Source organism: Numida meleagris, chromosome 2 (assembly GCF_002078875.1).
Source record: "Numida meleagris isolate 19003 breed g44 Domestic line chromosome 2, NumMel1.0, whole genome shotgun sequence".
Classification (NCBI taxonomy): Eukaryota; Metazoa; Chordata; class Aves; order Galliformes; family Numididae; genus Numida; species Numida meleagris.
In genome coordinates, this window is record NC_034410.1 from 16,865,267 (window position 1) to 16,882,045 (window position 16,779).

Consider the following 16,779-nt stretch of genomic DNA (forward strand, 5'->3'; position numbering starts at 1 on the left):
GTTCAAGAAACGTTTAGATATAGCGTTGAGAGACCTGGTTTAGTGGGGTTATGTTGGTGGTAGGTGGATGGTTGGACTGGGTGATCTTGTAGGTCTTTTCCAACCTAGCTAATTCTATGATTCTATGATTCTACAAGAGCTCCAATAGTATTTAATTTTCTTAACTTAAAAGGAAGGCGTGGTGCAAGGTTTATTTGTCTATTTGTTTTTGATTGTTTGTTTGCTTGTTTGATTATTTTGGTGACTGACTGCCTCCTTTTATTGTACATTTTGTACATATTGTACTTGCAGAAAGAAGTCCAAATTCGACAAAGCTACCAACAGCAGTTATGTGATGCACTGGCTGTTCTCAGAGCAAATATTCAGGTGGGTTTTAACCATTGACAAGCTAGTAGGCTGCTGACTGAAGTAGTGATATGTCGTAAACTGATTCTCTTAAAATCTGGGGAAGTATGTATTTGATTTTTTCACAAAGACTAAGCATATGAACCACGTTAAGTAGAAAGAAAATAACACAAAAATGTATTTTTTACAAGTACTGTTTTTTTCCTCCTCTAGCATTGAACTGTGCAGTTTTGCATACTTAAATGTAGTTTTAGATATAAGGATGTTACACAATATCAGTGGAAGAAAGCAAAAATTGTCCAGTTTTGTATTTTTTGACCGCTGTAAAATGAGTGACCACAAAATACTGATGTAGCTCAAGATTAGACCCAAATATGCAGTCAGCACTTACTTTTACATGTCATTGAGGATAGTAGAAGTCGAAGCAAGTGAAGGGATCTTCTCTAACTACGAGCCACTGGGAAGGTAAACATACTTGAATTTACAGCAAAGAGGTAATGTGTAAAGAGGTGATTGAAGTAGTCTTTAGTCTGTTCCATATTTAAAAAAAAAAAAAAAAAGAGAAATCCTGCTTTTGTACTTGTTAATGTTACTATAAATCTAGACAGAGTCTATGACTGACTCTTCAGAAGCAGAAACATAGTAATCCCATAAAATACTGTTTGGTTCAATGAGAAATTAATATGTCTCAATAGGTCAGGCTACGAGAGAAGGGTGAGCAATCATGTACACTCCTAGTGACTTTCTACTATGCTCTAGGAGCTGTGCCTTAAACATTCATATTATCAGATTTCAGAGTGTAATGCAAACACTAAGAATGATCCAGTTTAGGAAGTATGGAACTTAAATTTTGTCTTTCTTCTGTTATAAAAACAAGGTTACTAGCTGAAGTGTAGATGTCTACTTATGATCAAGTCACTGCTACGCAAGCCGCCTAAAAAATGCAAGTTTCATTCTGTGTTTGAAAAGTTCTCTTTCCCAACTCCTGTTCATGTAATCATTCTGTGGTAAAAATAAAATGCGTATGTATTCCATGGAGTTTGTAGTAACAGTGTTCTCAGTAGGGAACTGCAGGGTTAGGTTCCCTTTGCTGCACATTCTGTTTTTCTCTGAAAGGCTTATTTTTTTACTACATAGGAAGCAAATCAACCATTGGAGATGCTTTTTTCTTTTAATCCTTTAATTCAGTTTAAACACTTTATCAAGAAGATGCAAAAATAAATGCCAGTAATCCAGAAGTTAACATTTCAGTAGTTTATCTTGCTACACTGTACTTATGCTGTACTTTCTTCTTATTTTGTTTCTTGTATGAGTTTCAAATATGTTCTTTAAAAGTTTTTAAATGTATAGAATATGCTTTTTTTTTCCTTGCCATATGTTAGAATTCTTTATTATTATAGATTATGTATTAGATATAACACATTTCTTGATTAAATATTTTAAATATCAGATACAGTAGCATTTTATTTGCAATACCAGAAACTCTGGAATGTGTCCTATGATGTATTCAAATTACAAAAAAAAAAAAAAAAGAAATTGTAGCATTAGAAAAAAATGGGCTACGCGTTTTATGCAAGAGGCTCATTAAATAATCTCTTCTTCTAATAGAAGTATTACAACATAGATATAGAAGATGGAGAATGTTCACCAGGAAAACTTTTGAGGTTTTTACGTAACAAACTGCATGAGAAAGAGTCCATAATTGAAGATCTGAAAAGAAAAATGCGTGAATATCAAGAAAATGAAAGGACTAAAATGGTATGTTTTTCAAAAAGATTATAAACTTATTACCAAACCTAGAAACCTTTAAACACTTTCCAAAAAATGTGGCTGGAGAGTTGAGCGGAGAGGAACCTTATGAGGTTCTACAAGGGCAAGTGTAGAGTACTACACCTGAGGAGGAATACCAGCATGTATCAGTACAGGTTGGGGGCTGACCTACTGGAGAGGAGCTCTGTACAGAAGGACCTGGAAGTCCTGGTGGGCAACAGTTTGGCCATGAGCAGCAGTGTGCCCTTGTGGCCAAGAAGGCTAATGGTATCCTGGGGTGCATTAAAAAGAGTGTGGCCAGCAGGTTGAGGGAGGTGATCCTTCCCCTCTGCTCTGCCCTGGTGAGGTCATGTCTGGAGTGCTGTGTCCAGTTCTGGGCTCCTCAGTTCAAGAAGGACAGGGAACTGCTAGACAGTCCAGCAGAGGGCCACAAAGATGATGAGGGACCTGGAGCTGAGAGAGCTGTGGCTATTCAGCCCGGAGAAGAAAAGACTGAAGCGGGATCTTATCAATGCTTATAATAAAGGGCAGGAGTCAAGTGGATGGGGCCAGGGATTTTCAGCAGTGCCCAGTGACAGAACGAGGGGCAATGCGCACAAACTGGAACACGGGAAATTTCTCATGTCCATATGAACATGGGAAAAAACTTCTTTACTGTGTTGGACTCTGATCTCCAGAGGTCCTTTCGAACCTCTACAATTCTGTGATTTCTGGTTTCATTATTTTCACAGTAAACATTAAGATAGGAAAATATTAGAACACTTCTTGGGACATCTCTTGCTAAAGATAAGTATTCTGACTGAAGGACTCTATGGTACTCTATTAATGTCACTCAGTTCAATGTGATAGCGCAATCAGTGATAGTTTGACTAAGAGATTATAGTTATAGTGTTTCTTTTGATCTGTTTTTAATAAAATTAAATATTCTATAAAATATTTTTAAAACCCTTAAGAAAAAAACTTGTTTAAAAATGTAATATTTGAATGAAATCGTGCTCTCTGCACTATTTTTATTCCATTTCAGTTACAGAAAAGTCCATCTCTGTATTTGCATTACTTCTCTTGTTTCTCTGTGTTCCTTTTGTCTCCATATAACTTCTGAAATAAATCTTTTTCTTCTTCAAAATTGTGTTGTTAATCATTTAAGTTGGCATTTCAAGTATCCAAATGAAGATTAAAATCCTTCATGTTTAATTTTTCTTAACTTCTGCAGTAGTTCTCAGAGTTTAATAACCACTTGTATATAACCATTAATAGACATGAAAAGTCCCTTTGAATAACTTTTCCCACACAAATGCAGACATAAATAGCTGGTTATAATGGCTGAGAACTGTCTTAAGTATTCATCCTGTAGCCTTCAAATGGGACACTTAATTCAGTCACGTATTTCTGTACATCATTTCCTTTCTGTAACATAAACATGTCCTTCTTCCCAAGTTAACAACACATGTCAGCAGTTCACTGAAATATGAGAAATCTGTAATGCCATTTTAAAACTTCACATGTACTTTAGACTGATAAAAAGCAGTCTCAAGTTCTAAAGAGGTTTAAGCTTAGCCTGACAGTAGATTGCTATTTGATCTCAGCTCCATGTACATCATTAAGATGTATAGTAGTAATGAAATCTGAAAATGCCATCTTCCTCTGCTGGCAGCCACCTAAGTTAGACAGTATCACCTGTAAAGGGAAAAGATGGGGTCGCAGATGGACCTTCTGAGGAAACTAGGTATCTCTCTCCATTTGGAATTCATAGCTATGCAGTCCATTCTAGAACAGAATATTTAAGCTGGGTCAGTAGTTCTTGTTAACAGAAGAAAGTGACAGTAATTCATTCTTGTAACAGTCTGTTATCTATAACAGTCAACAGCTGTACAGCTTATTTCTGTATTGCTTCATTTTGGGTAAGCCTCAGGGAGACTGCTTTATGAAAATAATGTTGACGTTAGCAAATGATAGAAATTAAAGCAACATATATCAAAAGTGGAAAGTGAAAAAAATGCCATTATTTGGCATCTTCCATTATTAGAAGTTTTGGAAGGCTATAAAATAGACAGTGAAGCAAAGAAAGGACTATAAATGACAATATAAATGTCAATATTATGGACAAAAAAAATCTTAACATATTGGGAGGAGAGGAAGTGGCTGCAATTGTATGAGCTTAAAGTAGGTGAAAATGTAGAATGGTTAATAATGTGAAAAACCTGGGGGCAATTTAAAAAAAGGATATGCTGTGTATAGGAGGAAGCAGAATGGCATGCTTGTATCACAAAGTAACAATTACTTTCTGATTTACCAACCACCAGAAAGGATTTTAAATGTCTGCAGAGAATACACACTTGTAGATGAAACCAAGACAACTTAGATTTAGGAGCCCGTCAGAGACAGCTGACCAGTTTGTATTAGATGTTTTACAGAATGGAAAACCTAGTGTGGCTTATCTTAATCAGCATTGCAGATTACACAAAATAGATATTTTCCAACAGAGCTGATTTTGCTATTTCAGTAGAATACGCATTCAGTTGAGTGGTGCCTGTGAACACAAGATCTTTGCAAGGTGCTTGATTTAGTAGCACTGCTTAAAAGATAGCATTCAGTGTGCTACAGTAAGCTTTGTCGTGCCTTAAAATGTAGTGATGTGACCTTCCACTAAGGAGTGGAAAAGAACTAAAAGTCTCTAGTTTCAGACCTCATGAAGAGGAAGGTAGGCATGGATGAGGCCCTTTGCCTACCAGGAAAACCAGGAGGCGCAGTGGTGACGTTTTCTCTCATAAAAAGTTCAATCTATGTTAGTAACACAGACTGTGGAGCTTGTAGGGTAAATATCTACAGTTCTGTTTGTCACCCTGGTGAGATAGGATGCTGTCCAGGTGTAGTTTCCTTTGTGTAATCTATGAAAGAGATAAAATATTATTTGCGCAAAGCTCTTGTTCCCCAGTGAAAGATCTCAAAAAATACATGGAAATGAGGAATTAACTGTACCTGTTCTCTGAGAATTCTGCCTTTATGCAAAAGGGAACATTCTCTGTTTTCACCTGTCAAGGAATTTGCAATGAAATGCCTATTCTCCTCCCAAAGCTATGCTATCTGATCTTTTTTTTCCAGCTCTGATATGCCTTAAAATAATAAAAGGAGTTATCTGGGCCAGTAGTAATTTATTAGTCCCATCCTTTCTTGTGCCTCCATTTTGTTACATTTAAAAGACCAACATAGATGACATAGTAAAATAGAGTGTTCAGAAGATGAAACTACACAGGGAAATGATTGCTGATTGGAGTATGTTATCAGAGGAGTGGTAGAATCACGATCCCCTGAAATCTTCAGGGCTGGAAGCTCTCTTAGAATATACTCATTAGCTGAACTGAAGGTAGGAGTGTATTAGCAGGGTGGCTGTCTGTAAAGTAAAGGCTTGTGTGCAACCAGTGGCCATACAAAAGCTTTTCCCTTTCAACCTTGAAACTTTAAACATAAAAGTGAAACAATTACAATTATAAATATACTGTGTAACGTGTTATGGATATATGATTTTCCAGCAATAAATGTAAATAAACACTGGAATTATCATTTCCCCCGCTACGCAAAACTAGTGGAGTGTTGATGTTTTTCACGACAGCTTGTACAATTGCCCCCTCTTGTGGTGTAAATGATAGACTTTAAATGCCTAAAGTACAGCTTTGGAAGGAAACAGGACATGATAATTCAAATGACAGATTTTCAACAACGATTTTGTTACCAAGGCAAACTTGTAATGAACCACCAGCAACAACAACTTCAGTTTATAATTTTAACTTAAATACGCTTAAAAGTTGTCTTTTTCGATATCATAAGATAGCATTGGTAATTTTCATTGTATATTTCTGCAGTAAAAGTGCAAAAAAAATCTGACCTATTTTTTCAAACACCCCTCTTGTGTGCATGTGAAATACTTCAAGATACCAAAGGGAAATGTGTGTTTCACAACTGCATAATAAAGAGCTGTATTCTCCAACTTTTACCTCAAGGGCCATTTGCCTACAATATTGTCATTATAGGTGGATAAATCTAGTTTAAGCTTGTTATTGTCCATAATTATGAATATTTGTTTAGTATTGTTAGACATGCCATAACAACCTGCATTATGTAACTTTAACAAAAGTGTAGTTGGATTTATTTAGGCTTAGAATATGCTTGTATTTTTTTTTTTAATCTTAAAGCAGTAAAACTGTTAGAATGGCAATAATAAAATAGATAAGGTGAGAAATGCTGAAGTTTCTTGTCTAAGCTATGTCATAATTGCCTTCCAGCCTCCAGCCCTTTTTTCTTACATCTTGAAAGTTCCCCAGTTTAAGCAAGCCAAACGCTACCGCTGTGGGCAGATGGTAGAGAGAACATTGCTACAAAACCTGCCACTCAAAGTGTAACAGATGACTGTAGCTACAGAAAATTGTCCCTTTGTTCATTTTGCTAATGAGTGTCCTCATTGCGGCGGGAGCCTGAATAGTTAATGACGTGCAGTTCTGGTCCCTGGCAGGCGGTGGGGCTAGAGCTAAAGGTTGTCTCAGTGACGTGCAGAGTCCAAGTGCAGAAAGCGTCTTGTGGGATGTTTGTAACCTTTCATTAAGACAGTAAAGGACTACGGATACACTTGTAGTTGTGGCACCATTTAAAACTTATTCACAAGATTCATTCAATCATTTCGGTTTACTTTACAATAAACTCAAGGTTCTTCTTCGAGCATTGGCTGTTGCTCAAATACCGCCTGAGGAAAGGAACAAATGGACCTCAGCCTGTGAAGAGCTGTAACAGTTCCTTAGAAGCTCGCTGGAGATCCGGGGTTGGTTTTGCAGTGGGTTGAGTTGACTACTGCCAGGGCAGAGTTAGTTAATACTCCAATATTGCATGTGCTGTTCTCCTAGCACTGCTGTTTCCTGGGCTTTTCCATATATACATGCAATCTAGTAATTACCACGTAAGAATAGTTTGAAGTTTCTTACTGCACGAAGGTTGTGTAAGATGAAATACTGTTAAACATTTTACTCGAGTTTATAAAAACGCTTTGCATTATTAAAAGTAATGCTTTTGCTAATGATACTTGCTCTTTATGTAAACTCTTTGGTAAAGGAAGGGGAAGCACGAGCTTGTATGAATTACTTTTCAGAACACTTAGCAGTTTATTTACCTGATTTCTTATAAAATCAGTGGAAACGTTGTGGCCAAAACTTTACATGATACAGTGATAATTTGTTCTGGTAAATTTGAGATCAAAAATGTTTTTTCTGAGGAAAAACAAAAAGTTCCGGACTAAATGTTACTCCTAAGTACCTTACAGTTCAAGTTTCTGTGTCATTTGAAAACCTCAGAGTTTTATTTTCAAAGTTCTTTCACATTCTTATTTTCAAGTAATTTTTTTAAAAAGAGTTCATATTTTTACCAAGCAAAGCAAACAACATCCTCCATCTTCCTTAGTAAGCAAAGTAGCTGCTGTCTGAGTCTTCTCTTTTGTGTTAATATTTTAAAGAGATCCAGGAGTTAGTTAATATTCCGGTATTACTATAAAGATCCGTGCCAGCTCTGAAAGCTTTTCTATAATTTTAAAAGAAATATGTGGCAGTAAAATCTAGACAGCCATAAGACAATATATTCAAATGTTTTCAATAGCTTTGAGACCAACAAGAAAAAAAGAGTAGCTGTCCCAATAAGCTTCAGTTGCATAAGAAGTCTTTTCCATAATGGACGTGGCAAGATTTAAACAAAGGACACGCATAATAAAAATGTAAATGAGTTTGCTTTACTAAAACTATAACTTTAAAGTCTTTTGTTGTATGTTATCCTGGAACCTTCTTACAAGGTAATCACTGTTTGCATAGAGATTTAAACCGTAGTCTTCAATAGCATTAAACCCCTGCACGGTCTATGTGTGACAGGCATGCAAAGCCATGTTAATGTTCAGAATATGAATTGCCTCTGGGTGGCTCCGACACCAAGTAGCAAACCAACTGTGTTGATATCAGAAGGCCTGATGGACTCCATGCGGCTCCCAGCCTGAAAACTTCACCGCTTTGACATGTGATGTGCTCCTCATGACACTGGCAGCACTGTCACTGAGAAATGGCACAAAGGCAACAAGCCCCCCTCCTTAGCCATGCACTTTGCAACCCCCTGGTGTTGCCTGTCCGCAGCCTCTCCTGCCTGCCTAGTTACGGACAGCGCTTCAGAAACACGGGGGGAAGTGTGGGTGGATAGGCCCCAGCTGCCTTCCTGGACACAGCCTCCATAATAAATTGACCTGAATGATGAGGGCACACAAACAGTATGATATGCATTATTCCTGTCAATAAAATGTCCCCATGTGTTATAGTCTTTGTATATAATGTACTGCAGCCTTTCTTCTAGCAGGAACCCATTTAGAGCCTCAACTTTTTTCTATTCATATTATGACTCTGTAATAGAATTGAGAAATTATATGATACTGTGTTGTATAATATTATAGCAGTGCAGCATATTGAAATCCCTGATTCCTTACTTACAAATTCAAGGCACTGCAATCTTTTAGGTTGCCTTTGAAGACGATGACCGTGGAAACAAAAAGCTTGAAAAAGAGAATGAAGAGTTCAAAGAAGAGGTTTTCAAACTACACAGTGAGATTGCTCGTCTTGAAAATTCTCTGCGGTACTCTGAAAAAGAAAAAGATGCATTAGGTAAAACTTCAAGCTGGTGTGGTTCAACATGTTCAGCTGAAATGTTGCTAAAGTAGAAATTAATTGCTAATGCACTTCAGAAGGATAGCAAATATTTCTGGGCCGTTGTCTTTTTCTGGTATTGAATGCTAATTTTGTATGTATTTGTACAGAAAATCATACATATTTATTCTAATTTTAATGCATATATTTACATATTTTTATTTTATGACAAAGGAATATTTGCTGTGGCTTTTGAGACTCGTAATGTTGCCTAGCAATGCGGTTGAGTTTATATTTTGTGGCGGATAAGTGCTGTAAAGTTACTGAAGTTGAAAAGCATTATATGTCAATATTTTTGCTCTTAAATGATGATCTGCTACTTTACCTTAATTATATTAAAATCTCTCTGGAGTAGTTTTGGAGCTTCTGCAAAATATCCAAATGTGCATTTTTTCATCTAATTATGTACTTTTGTGTTTCTGTGGAAGTTTTCTAACAGAACTGGTTTCTCTCAAATACGCTATCACTACTTTTGATACTTTTGCTTTATTACGGTTCTTAAAAGGAATTTTTCTTTTTCCAAAAAAAGCACAATGTGCAATCTTTGCCTTGTTGTTTCTTATATATTTCCTGTGTGAAATATTTGATGGAGAACTGGAAGCTATGGCAGTACAGTAGAATTTAGCTGTTTAGGTTTGTTATGTCCATGTGGTTTAGAACCAGGATTGTCTTTAATAGCAGCAAGCTGAATTTGCCACAGAAAATATTCCTGATTCCTGTTTATCATCTGATTCAATGGTGCTTCTTATCTTTTGGAGGTCTTGTATGAGCAATAAAGAACCACCTGCTAAAACACTTTGTACTGGCTGTGACTAACAGCTAGGATGTCCAGAATTAGTATTAATGAAAAGCTGTGGGCTCTCAGTCACACTTGGCTCTTGAACTTACTTCTCAACCTCAATCTGACCAGCCGGCCAAACAGCAGGAAGAGGGCTGTGAATGTCAAGGGCGGTGGTGAAGGTCACCATTCTTCCAGGACTGCTCCACTGTGCATTCCACTGGGTTTATAGACTGACCTGAAGCAAACATCTGGCTTACATTAATGGAGGCATGTAATTTCATGGTTTTTCTCTTTCTCCTCTTGTTTTCAGATAGGCAAGTTCAAAGAATGCAATTAAAAATTGAAAGTGATGAGCAAACTATTCGAAAGGTATGGTAATTTTTACATTTGTGACATACAGTCCTGAAGGAACATTGACAGGCTTGGACTGTTAGCTGCATATACATCAAATAATGCTAGGAAGCTGAAAAATAGTCTTAAACTTGAATGACGTTACCTTATGTTTTATGGTAGTATAACTCACTGCAGAGTAATAATGAACTGGTGTTCCTTTAATGAATACGATTGTTTCTTGGCCCATCATGATGCACAGTTTTGTTGAAGAGCAGTGAAAGCACTGAACCTCAGTATACTACACTAAAATGATTGACTACTTTAGTATGGAAAGAAACGCATTCAGTAAGATTTTGAAGGCAGGAAAAGAGCAAACCTGTAATTTGTAAAATATTCCTCTATCCATGGATAGACCAATAATTATTGTTATCAGAGCAACACGGTAGCTGAGCAAGGCATACAATTCAACTTTCTAAGAAACTTTTTCAATGCTAATATCTGTTCATTAACAAATGATAAAACATGGACAGGTCTCAGTGTTTTCTTGGTATAACTTCTAGACATCTTTCAAGTGGGCGTTCTGTCTTGTGACTGTTCTCAAATGATTTTTTTCTGGAGGGCAGATATTTCATTCCTGAGACCTATTCATTTTTAATAGAAAATTGTAGAACAGTCACAAAACTTCTTCCTGTAGAGAACACTCCTTCTGTGAAAAATTTCCAAAGGATTTGTAGAAAACTGACTTATTTGTGATAAATCTTAAGGGAAATGATGATATTTCTTTGTGCTTATTACAGGATTACAAAATTCTCACAAAATTTAATGTTAAAAAAAAAGTGAGGGCGAACTAAGGCACTGGAATTCTAATGTCATCCCTTTCATTGGCTTTCCTTGTGACCTTAGATGAATCTGTCTTCTATGATCAAGCTTCCCACTCTAAAATACGGAAACCTACTTATCTTTACAGGACTATTGAAAGGTTAAGTTCATTAAAGTTTAGAAATGGGATACTATACATGAAATCTAAAATTGGAAATGGAAAATTAGTTGGTCCATCTACTTCACTGCACTGTCAAGGAAGGGATGTTTTTGTTAGCGTTTTGGCTGCTAAAGTCTGACAGTGTTCAGGAATCCCCCTCAGGTTTGAAATCTCATTATACTGTAAAGAAAGTGCCAGCCATCAGCTCCTATACTAAATAATTCTTCTTAGTTCATTTGCAAAGTCTGAAGCATATTTTTTATAGCACTTTTTTTTTCACCCTTTCACTTACAGGATTTTTTCTCCTGAAATTTACTCTTTATTTTCCTTTCCTTCACTTCATTTCAATACAATGGAGACTTTTGTCTCACATGCAGTATCTTCCTGCAGAGTCTCCCTCAGTCAGGGGATCTGAGCAGTAGCAAAGGAACTTTTCCACCTATCCTTCACCTGATTTCAAAGTGCTTTCATCCCAAACTTCCTCCAGTACCACTATCCATACAGGCAGCCCGTCAGGATCACTGCACTTTCTGTCAAGTTGGTAAGACTGGAGTGCTGTCAGAAGCCTTTGGAGCAGTCCTTCTCCTTACAATTCTGGTAACTATGTTTCTATTCCCAAGAGAAAAACTACAGTTCTAAAACATTAACTACATTACTGAAGTTTCTGACAATTTTTTCCCCTCTTCTGCATATCCTGCTGAAAGCTATTCTCTCGGTAGCCGGAATATGGTTAAATTCTGCTTACATTAAAAATCCTTCATTTTTAAAAATAGGAGCTGGGCCAAAAGGCACGCACTGCTGTAGTGCTCAGCAGTTGGACTTTTCACTCCAGAAATGGAGTTCACAAATCTGATACAGATACCGATGTCTTATATACACTATACAAGGAAAAGCCGATGCTTAAAAATGAAATTCAAAGCATACTCTGTGTTGAGCCAGTGAAACATGCCAGGAGCACTGTCTTTTACTTGGGCTAATTAGAAAATATTGTTCTATGTCTTGTAGTTAGGACTCGGAGTCTGACAGGTCTCCCTGTGCCCAGGCACCCCAGTTGTGCCCAGCTGTGCCCCAGCTCTCCAGTTCCTCTCAAAGCATCATGAGAGATGGCAAACACTGAGTTTCTCCCAAGGACTAGAGTGCCTGCCTAGCGTTCTGCTCATTGGTGAACTCAAGGATGTTTGAATAGATAGCTCTATATAGCAGTGATATAACTGCTCATTTACGCTGTGTTCTGATTGGAAAATATTCTCTTTAAAGCTGCGTATGATGAGAGCAAGCATAGAAGAGCCATAATCTCTAGAGTACAGGCAAGGATACTCCACACAGAGGAAGGAATTTTTCCATAAGTTTGTTCTCTGAATTATTACTGAGAATCTGTGTTTGGCTTTTATGCATGTGTGAGAGCATTGTGTGAGTTTGTTGTTTTGTTTGTCTGGTGTTTTTTCTTGTAGTCTAATGTAAAATTCATAAATGACCTAGCAAGTCAAAGCAGCATTCCCTTTTCTCATGCAGTCACAGTCCTGCTATGTCGGGAAGCTCATGCATGAGCATTCTGTATCTAGTCTCATGAATTTCATATTCTTTGAGTCCAATGGCACAGCTTGAACAGAACTGGTGGCTTATTCTCATCACAGAGTGGTAGTTAAGCCACTTTTCCATGACTTGGGATATTGTAATCAAGCCCCATAAAACTCCCAGAGGCGTACAATGTGGGCTGCCCTGATTTGTGGCTGAGCATTCCAGCTTCTGGGTTATTGTGCTGAAGGGGAGCGTTTCTCCATTTTTATGAAAGAAAATGAATGACAGTGTTGTGTTCAACATTGTCTGGTTTAAAATATGTTCTAAATGCAAATTCAGTATGCAACAAACTCTGTTCCTCATCGCACTGGGAAATATAGATGTTTAACTTGCCAGTCCCGAGTGACAGCAGCTGTGACAGCTCCAACCCAGCAGAACCCAAGGAGACTTTGCCATGCAGTGTAATGTTTAAATGAGTTTGATTCTGAAACTTCTGAAGAACCCCTGAAAAATCCTTCTTGCACACTTCTGTAGGCACACCCCTTTGTCTTCAGTGAGACCAGATGTACAGTTTGCTGACAAAGTTTATCTCACACGGATCTTTTAGAACTCTGCAGATTATTCAGAATCGTGCCATTCTTTCTACAAGTGTGTAGCAGAACAGAGGGATCGCCGCCGCTGTTCCCAAATGCCGCTGCTGTTTGACAGTAACAAGTTTCCACAACTTATTAACAGTTAGCCACATTTCTGAGAGTTCAAGTCAGCGAACTGTCTGTTTCTCCTGTTTTTGTCATCTTCCTACCTCCTGTGACATCAGGCCCTGTTTTATTTACACTGGAAGGCTTTTATGTATGTGACTCATGGCACTGTTAAATCCCGCAGAAAAGTGGTGAGCTGTAATCCAAGATGCCTATCTGCTACCAGTACTAATACAAAAATGTTTGTCCGTGTGTTGTCTCTTGATCAGGGAACTGCATCTAGAAAGAATTTTTAGAGAATTACGCCTGTTTGGAATACAAAATCCAACATTAGTTTTCATGTGTTTACATTTTAGTTGGTTGAATTTCAAGAACAGGTGAAGGCAGAATTTGAAAATCGAAGATCATTAGATAAAAATCTGGTAAGATGTTTGCATACACATTAATTTTTGTAAACTATCGCTTATTGCAAATCAAATAAAATATACAAAACATTTTCAATATCCCATAGACTAAAGGTGCTTGGTTTTTAGGTCAGGAAGTTGCTTTACAGGTGAAAAAGACATTGTAAAATTATGTTAGAGTTTTATTTTGAGTGTGTGGTATTTTGAGACGAATAGATATAAACAATGCTACTGCAAATATTTCGGAGAAAAACCACTCATCTTTTGTTTTAGGTGGGCTTGGAAAACATTTAATAAATGCAACATTATTTATAAAGGTTTGATGCTGCTGTTAACAGCTGTCATAGGCAATGATACAGAGTTTTGTCTTTAAATATTTTTGTATTCTGCATTAGTCTCATAAGAACACAGTCTTTTATTTTCTTTTTACATGATCCAGGAACTTTCCAGACGGCTGGTCCTTTATTTTGCCATTTGACTTTTTTTTTTTCCTAGCCTGATTTCGTACTGGCTTTCACACTGATCACCACTAGTATGTCTTTGTTACAGTAAACTGACTGGGTTTATTATAATAAAAAATAAAACACAGCTTGACTTGCGACCTAAATGTGCTGGAAAAGAATATGATACTGTTTAGAAGAGAAAAGGTTGTGAATAGAAAATCAGTACCACTTCAGTTATTTAAACATTTGCTTTTCTGCAGCTTGTCAAACTTTGTGCCAAGTCATAGCTGCTGTACTTTGTTTTGTTAATCTCAGCACCATGTGTCTTGGGCTTTTTAGCGAGGGGGCCAATCCTGCGGCCCTTCCTCAGTTCTCGGTTTCTGTGAGTCTGGGTAAGTATTGTAGGACTGCATTTTTTTAAGCCAGAGGAAAACAAAATATAATGTTATAGAACAGGTCTTTCAAATCAGTTTATGAAGGTGAATAACCACCAAATAAATTCCCTGTTAAATAAATCCAAATAAGCATCTTCATAATGAAAATATTTTTTAATTCTCAGGACATTTAAAGAAAACTTCTTTAACCTGAAGATGTAAGCACAATTCTGTTGGAATTGGGAACTGATGAATGAAATAGTTTAAAATCTGCCTTTCTAAATTTAGCCTGCTAAGTCAGGGCATATGTGCTGCTCATTCAAGAAATATCTTTTGGGATAAAAATGTGCAATAGAGAATCCTGGCTGATGCTAAGAACTGCAGTCTGATTTGTGGATTTGTTAAATTGTATATTTATTAAAAACATTTAAAGGCATTGTTGTTAGATGGTAAAGCTGAGGACTGATTTGGATTCCTAGTATGTTTCTGAACTGATTTATAACATGAGAAGAGCTCAGACAGACTTCTGGATCTGAAATAGTAACTGAGGGACCTGGAGAAATCATTTTAAGTTACAAATTGAATCGTGGTAGTTCTAGAAATCCCTGAGGAACCTCTAACGCTAACACTTAGGCAGTCAGTTTGATATATTCTTAATATATATTAAAAAAAAAAAACTGAGATTGAAGCTTTTAATAATTCATGTGTAAAATAAAATAGTTTTTAAAATGAATAAATATTGATTCTTAGACATTCAATTCTATTTTCACCCCAGAGTTAGTTCCAATTTCTACCTAGAATCGTATTGAAATACCTTCATCATATTGAAAGAACTGCAAAAACCTTTCTAGCTTAGAAATGGTCCGAGTTCCAAACAAAGGAGAACATGGCAGCCCAACCTTTGCAGAGGCTATTGAGCAAGACTTGGCCTCATTCTTTCCACTCCTCCCAATTCTCTTTGAAGTCAAGCACACGGTTACCAAATATATAGGACACAAATTGTGAGGATAGCTCTAAGGTCCCGTGATGCCCCTAAATAAATACAGAATGTGTGCATCGTAATGACTTACAGAATGTACTGAAGATACCTCAACTACTCTGCAATACCTACTATAATTTAGAGCACAGCTTTTTGTGGTCTTATCTTTTCATCGTGTGTCATCAAACAAATCATCATGCAACATGAAAGAAATACAGCAGTAATGCAGTAAGACAGGCAGGTTAGAGTAGTAACGTGCACAGTTACATGCAATCTTATCCTGTGGGAAACAGCAAGGAAGGAGCATGCTTTGCATGCTTTGCTCATTGAGACTTCTTGTTGGTACTCTGAGTGCATACAAATGTGGGATTCAAAGATGGGCAAGCAAGAGAATAAAAACCATCTCAGAACATATCAATCTCAAGAGGAAGAGAAATGAACACTGAATGTCAAAAGTGCATTGTATGTGAGGCTGAAATATAATAATCCTGAAAATATAAATCCTATCACATATGGTGGAATAAAGCATTGGCACTCTCAAAAGATCTCTAAGTACTAGCAAATTTTTAAAGGATTGTCATGGAGATTATTATATAAATTAATCAATTTCTGTATTACCATGCACTTCTGCATATTTTGACTTTATTACTACAAATATTAGAAAGTGATACAGAACGACATTTTCTATTAGTTTAAATCTTGGAAAATGTAATAATGTTTGATTACATTACAGAACAGAATCAGTAAAGTACACAAATTTGAAACAATAGTAGAATTCTAAGGAATATATCTTAGGGGGAAAACGTTCATTTAAATATTTTTCCCTTCTTGTCTACTTTGATAATTCTTTCAATATCTGGGGAGGGATCATAATTTATAAACAATATTTTTGCTTTCCTGTCATGTGAGTAATACAAACTCATGATCAGCATTGAGCAGTAACAGAAATGATTGGCTTTGTTACAGCTCAGTGCCGGCCAAGGAGTTGCTGTTACTTTCTGATGCTGTTAACAGTTTCAGTTCATATGCAGCAGAGACTTCAAAGGAAAAGTGTTTTTGTTATTATTGTGTCCCATGTCTGTGAACTGAAAAATAATCTTCCCTTGTCATAGATCAAAATTCAAATACATATTTATACAATTTTATATCAACAAAAACTCATCTGCCTTTTGAGTATACTATTTATAGAATACTTCTTGTTTTCTCATTTTAATAAAAATTGTCAATAAATTATAAAAGTGAGTTAATGATAGACTTTTTCCAAAGTGTTGTGCTTGTGTCATGTCTCTATTTTAATTGTCTTAATCTAGTTTTTCTTCTTCCATTTGTTTCCCCATAAGCCTCCATTTGTGTTTTAGTTAAGTAAAAGAATACTTTCCTTGTGCTGCAGTAGTAGCACTCTACTCTCATTACATTTTTTCAGTCTCTTTTTCCATTGA

General features: G+C 36.6%; 1 protein-coding gene across 1 annotated transcript in view; it reads left to right on the plus strand.

Moving 5' to 3' along the window:
• The window catches only part of C2H10orf67 (chromosome 2 C10orf67 homolog), a 51,278-nt gene that overhangs the window by 16,939 nt on the left and 17,560 nt on the right, over positions 1 to 16,779 (plus strand). Inside the window, exons 5-9 of the mRNA XM_021386569.1 lie at positions 292 to 366; positions 1,954 to 2,103; positions 8,645 to 8,789; positions 9,923 to 9,981; positions 13,497 to 13,562. Coding sequence (XP_021242244.1) covers positions 292 to 366; positions 1,954 to 2,103; positions 8,645 to 8,789; positions 9,923 to 9,981; positions 13,497 to 13,562 — 495 coding nt within the window. The remainder of the gene's footprint in view (positions 1 to 291; positions 367 to 1,953; positions 2,104 to 8,644; positions 8,790 to 9,922; positions 9,982 to 13,496; positions 13,563 to 16,779) is intronic.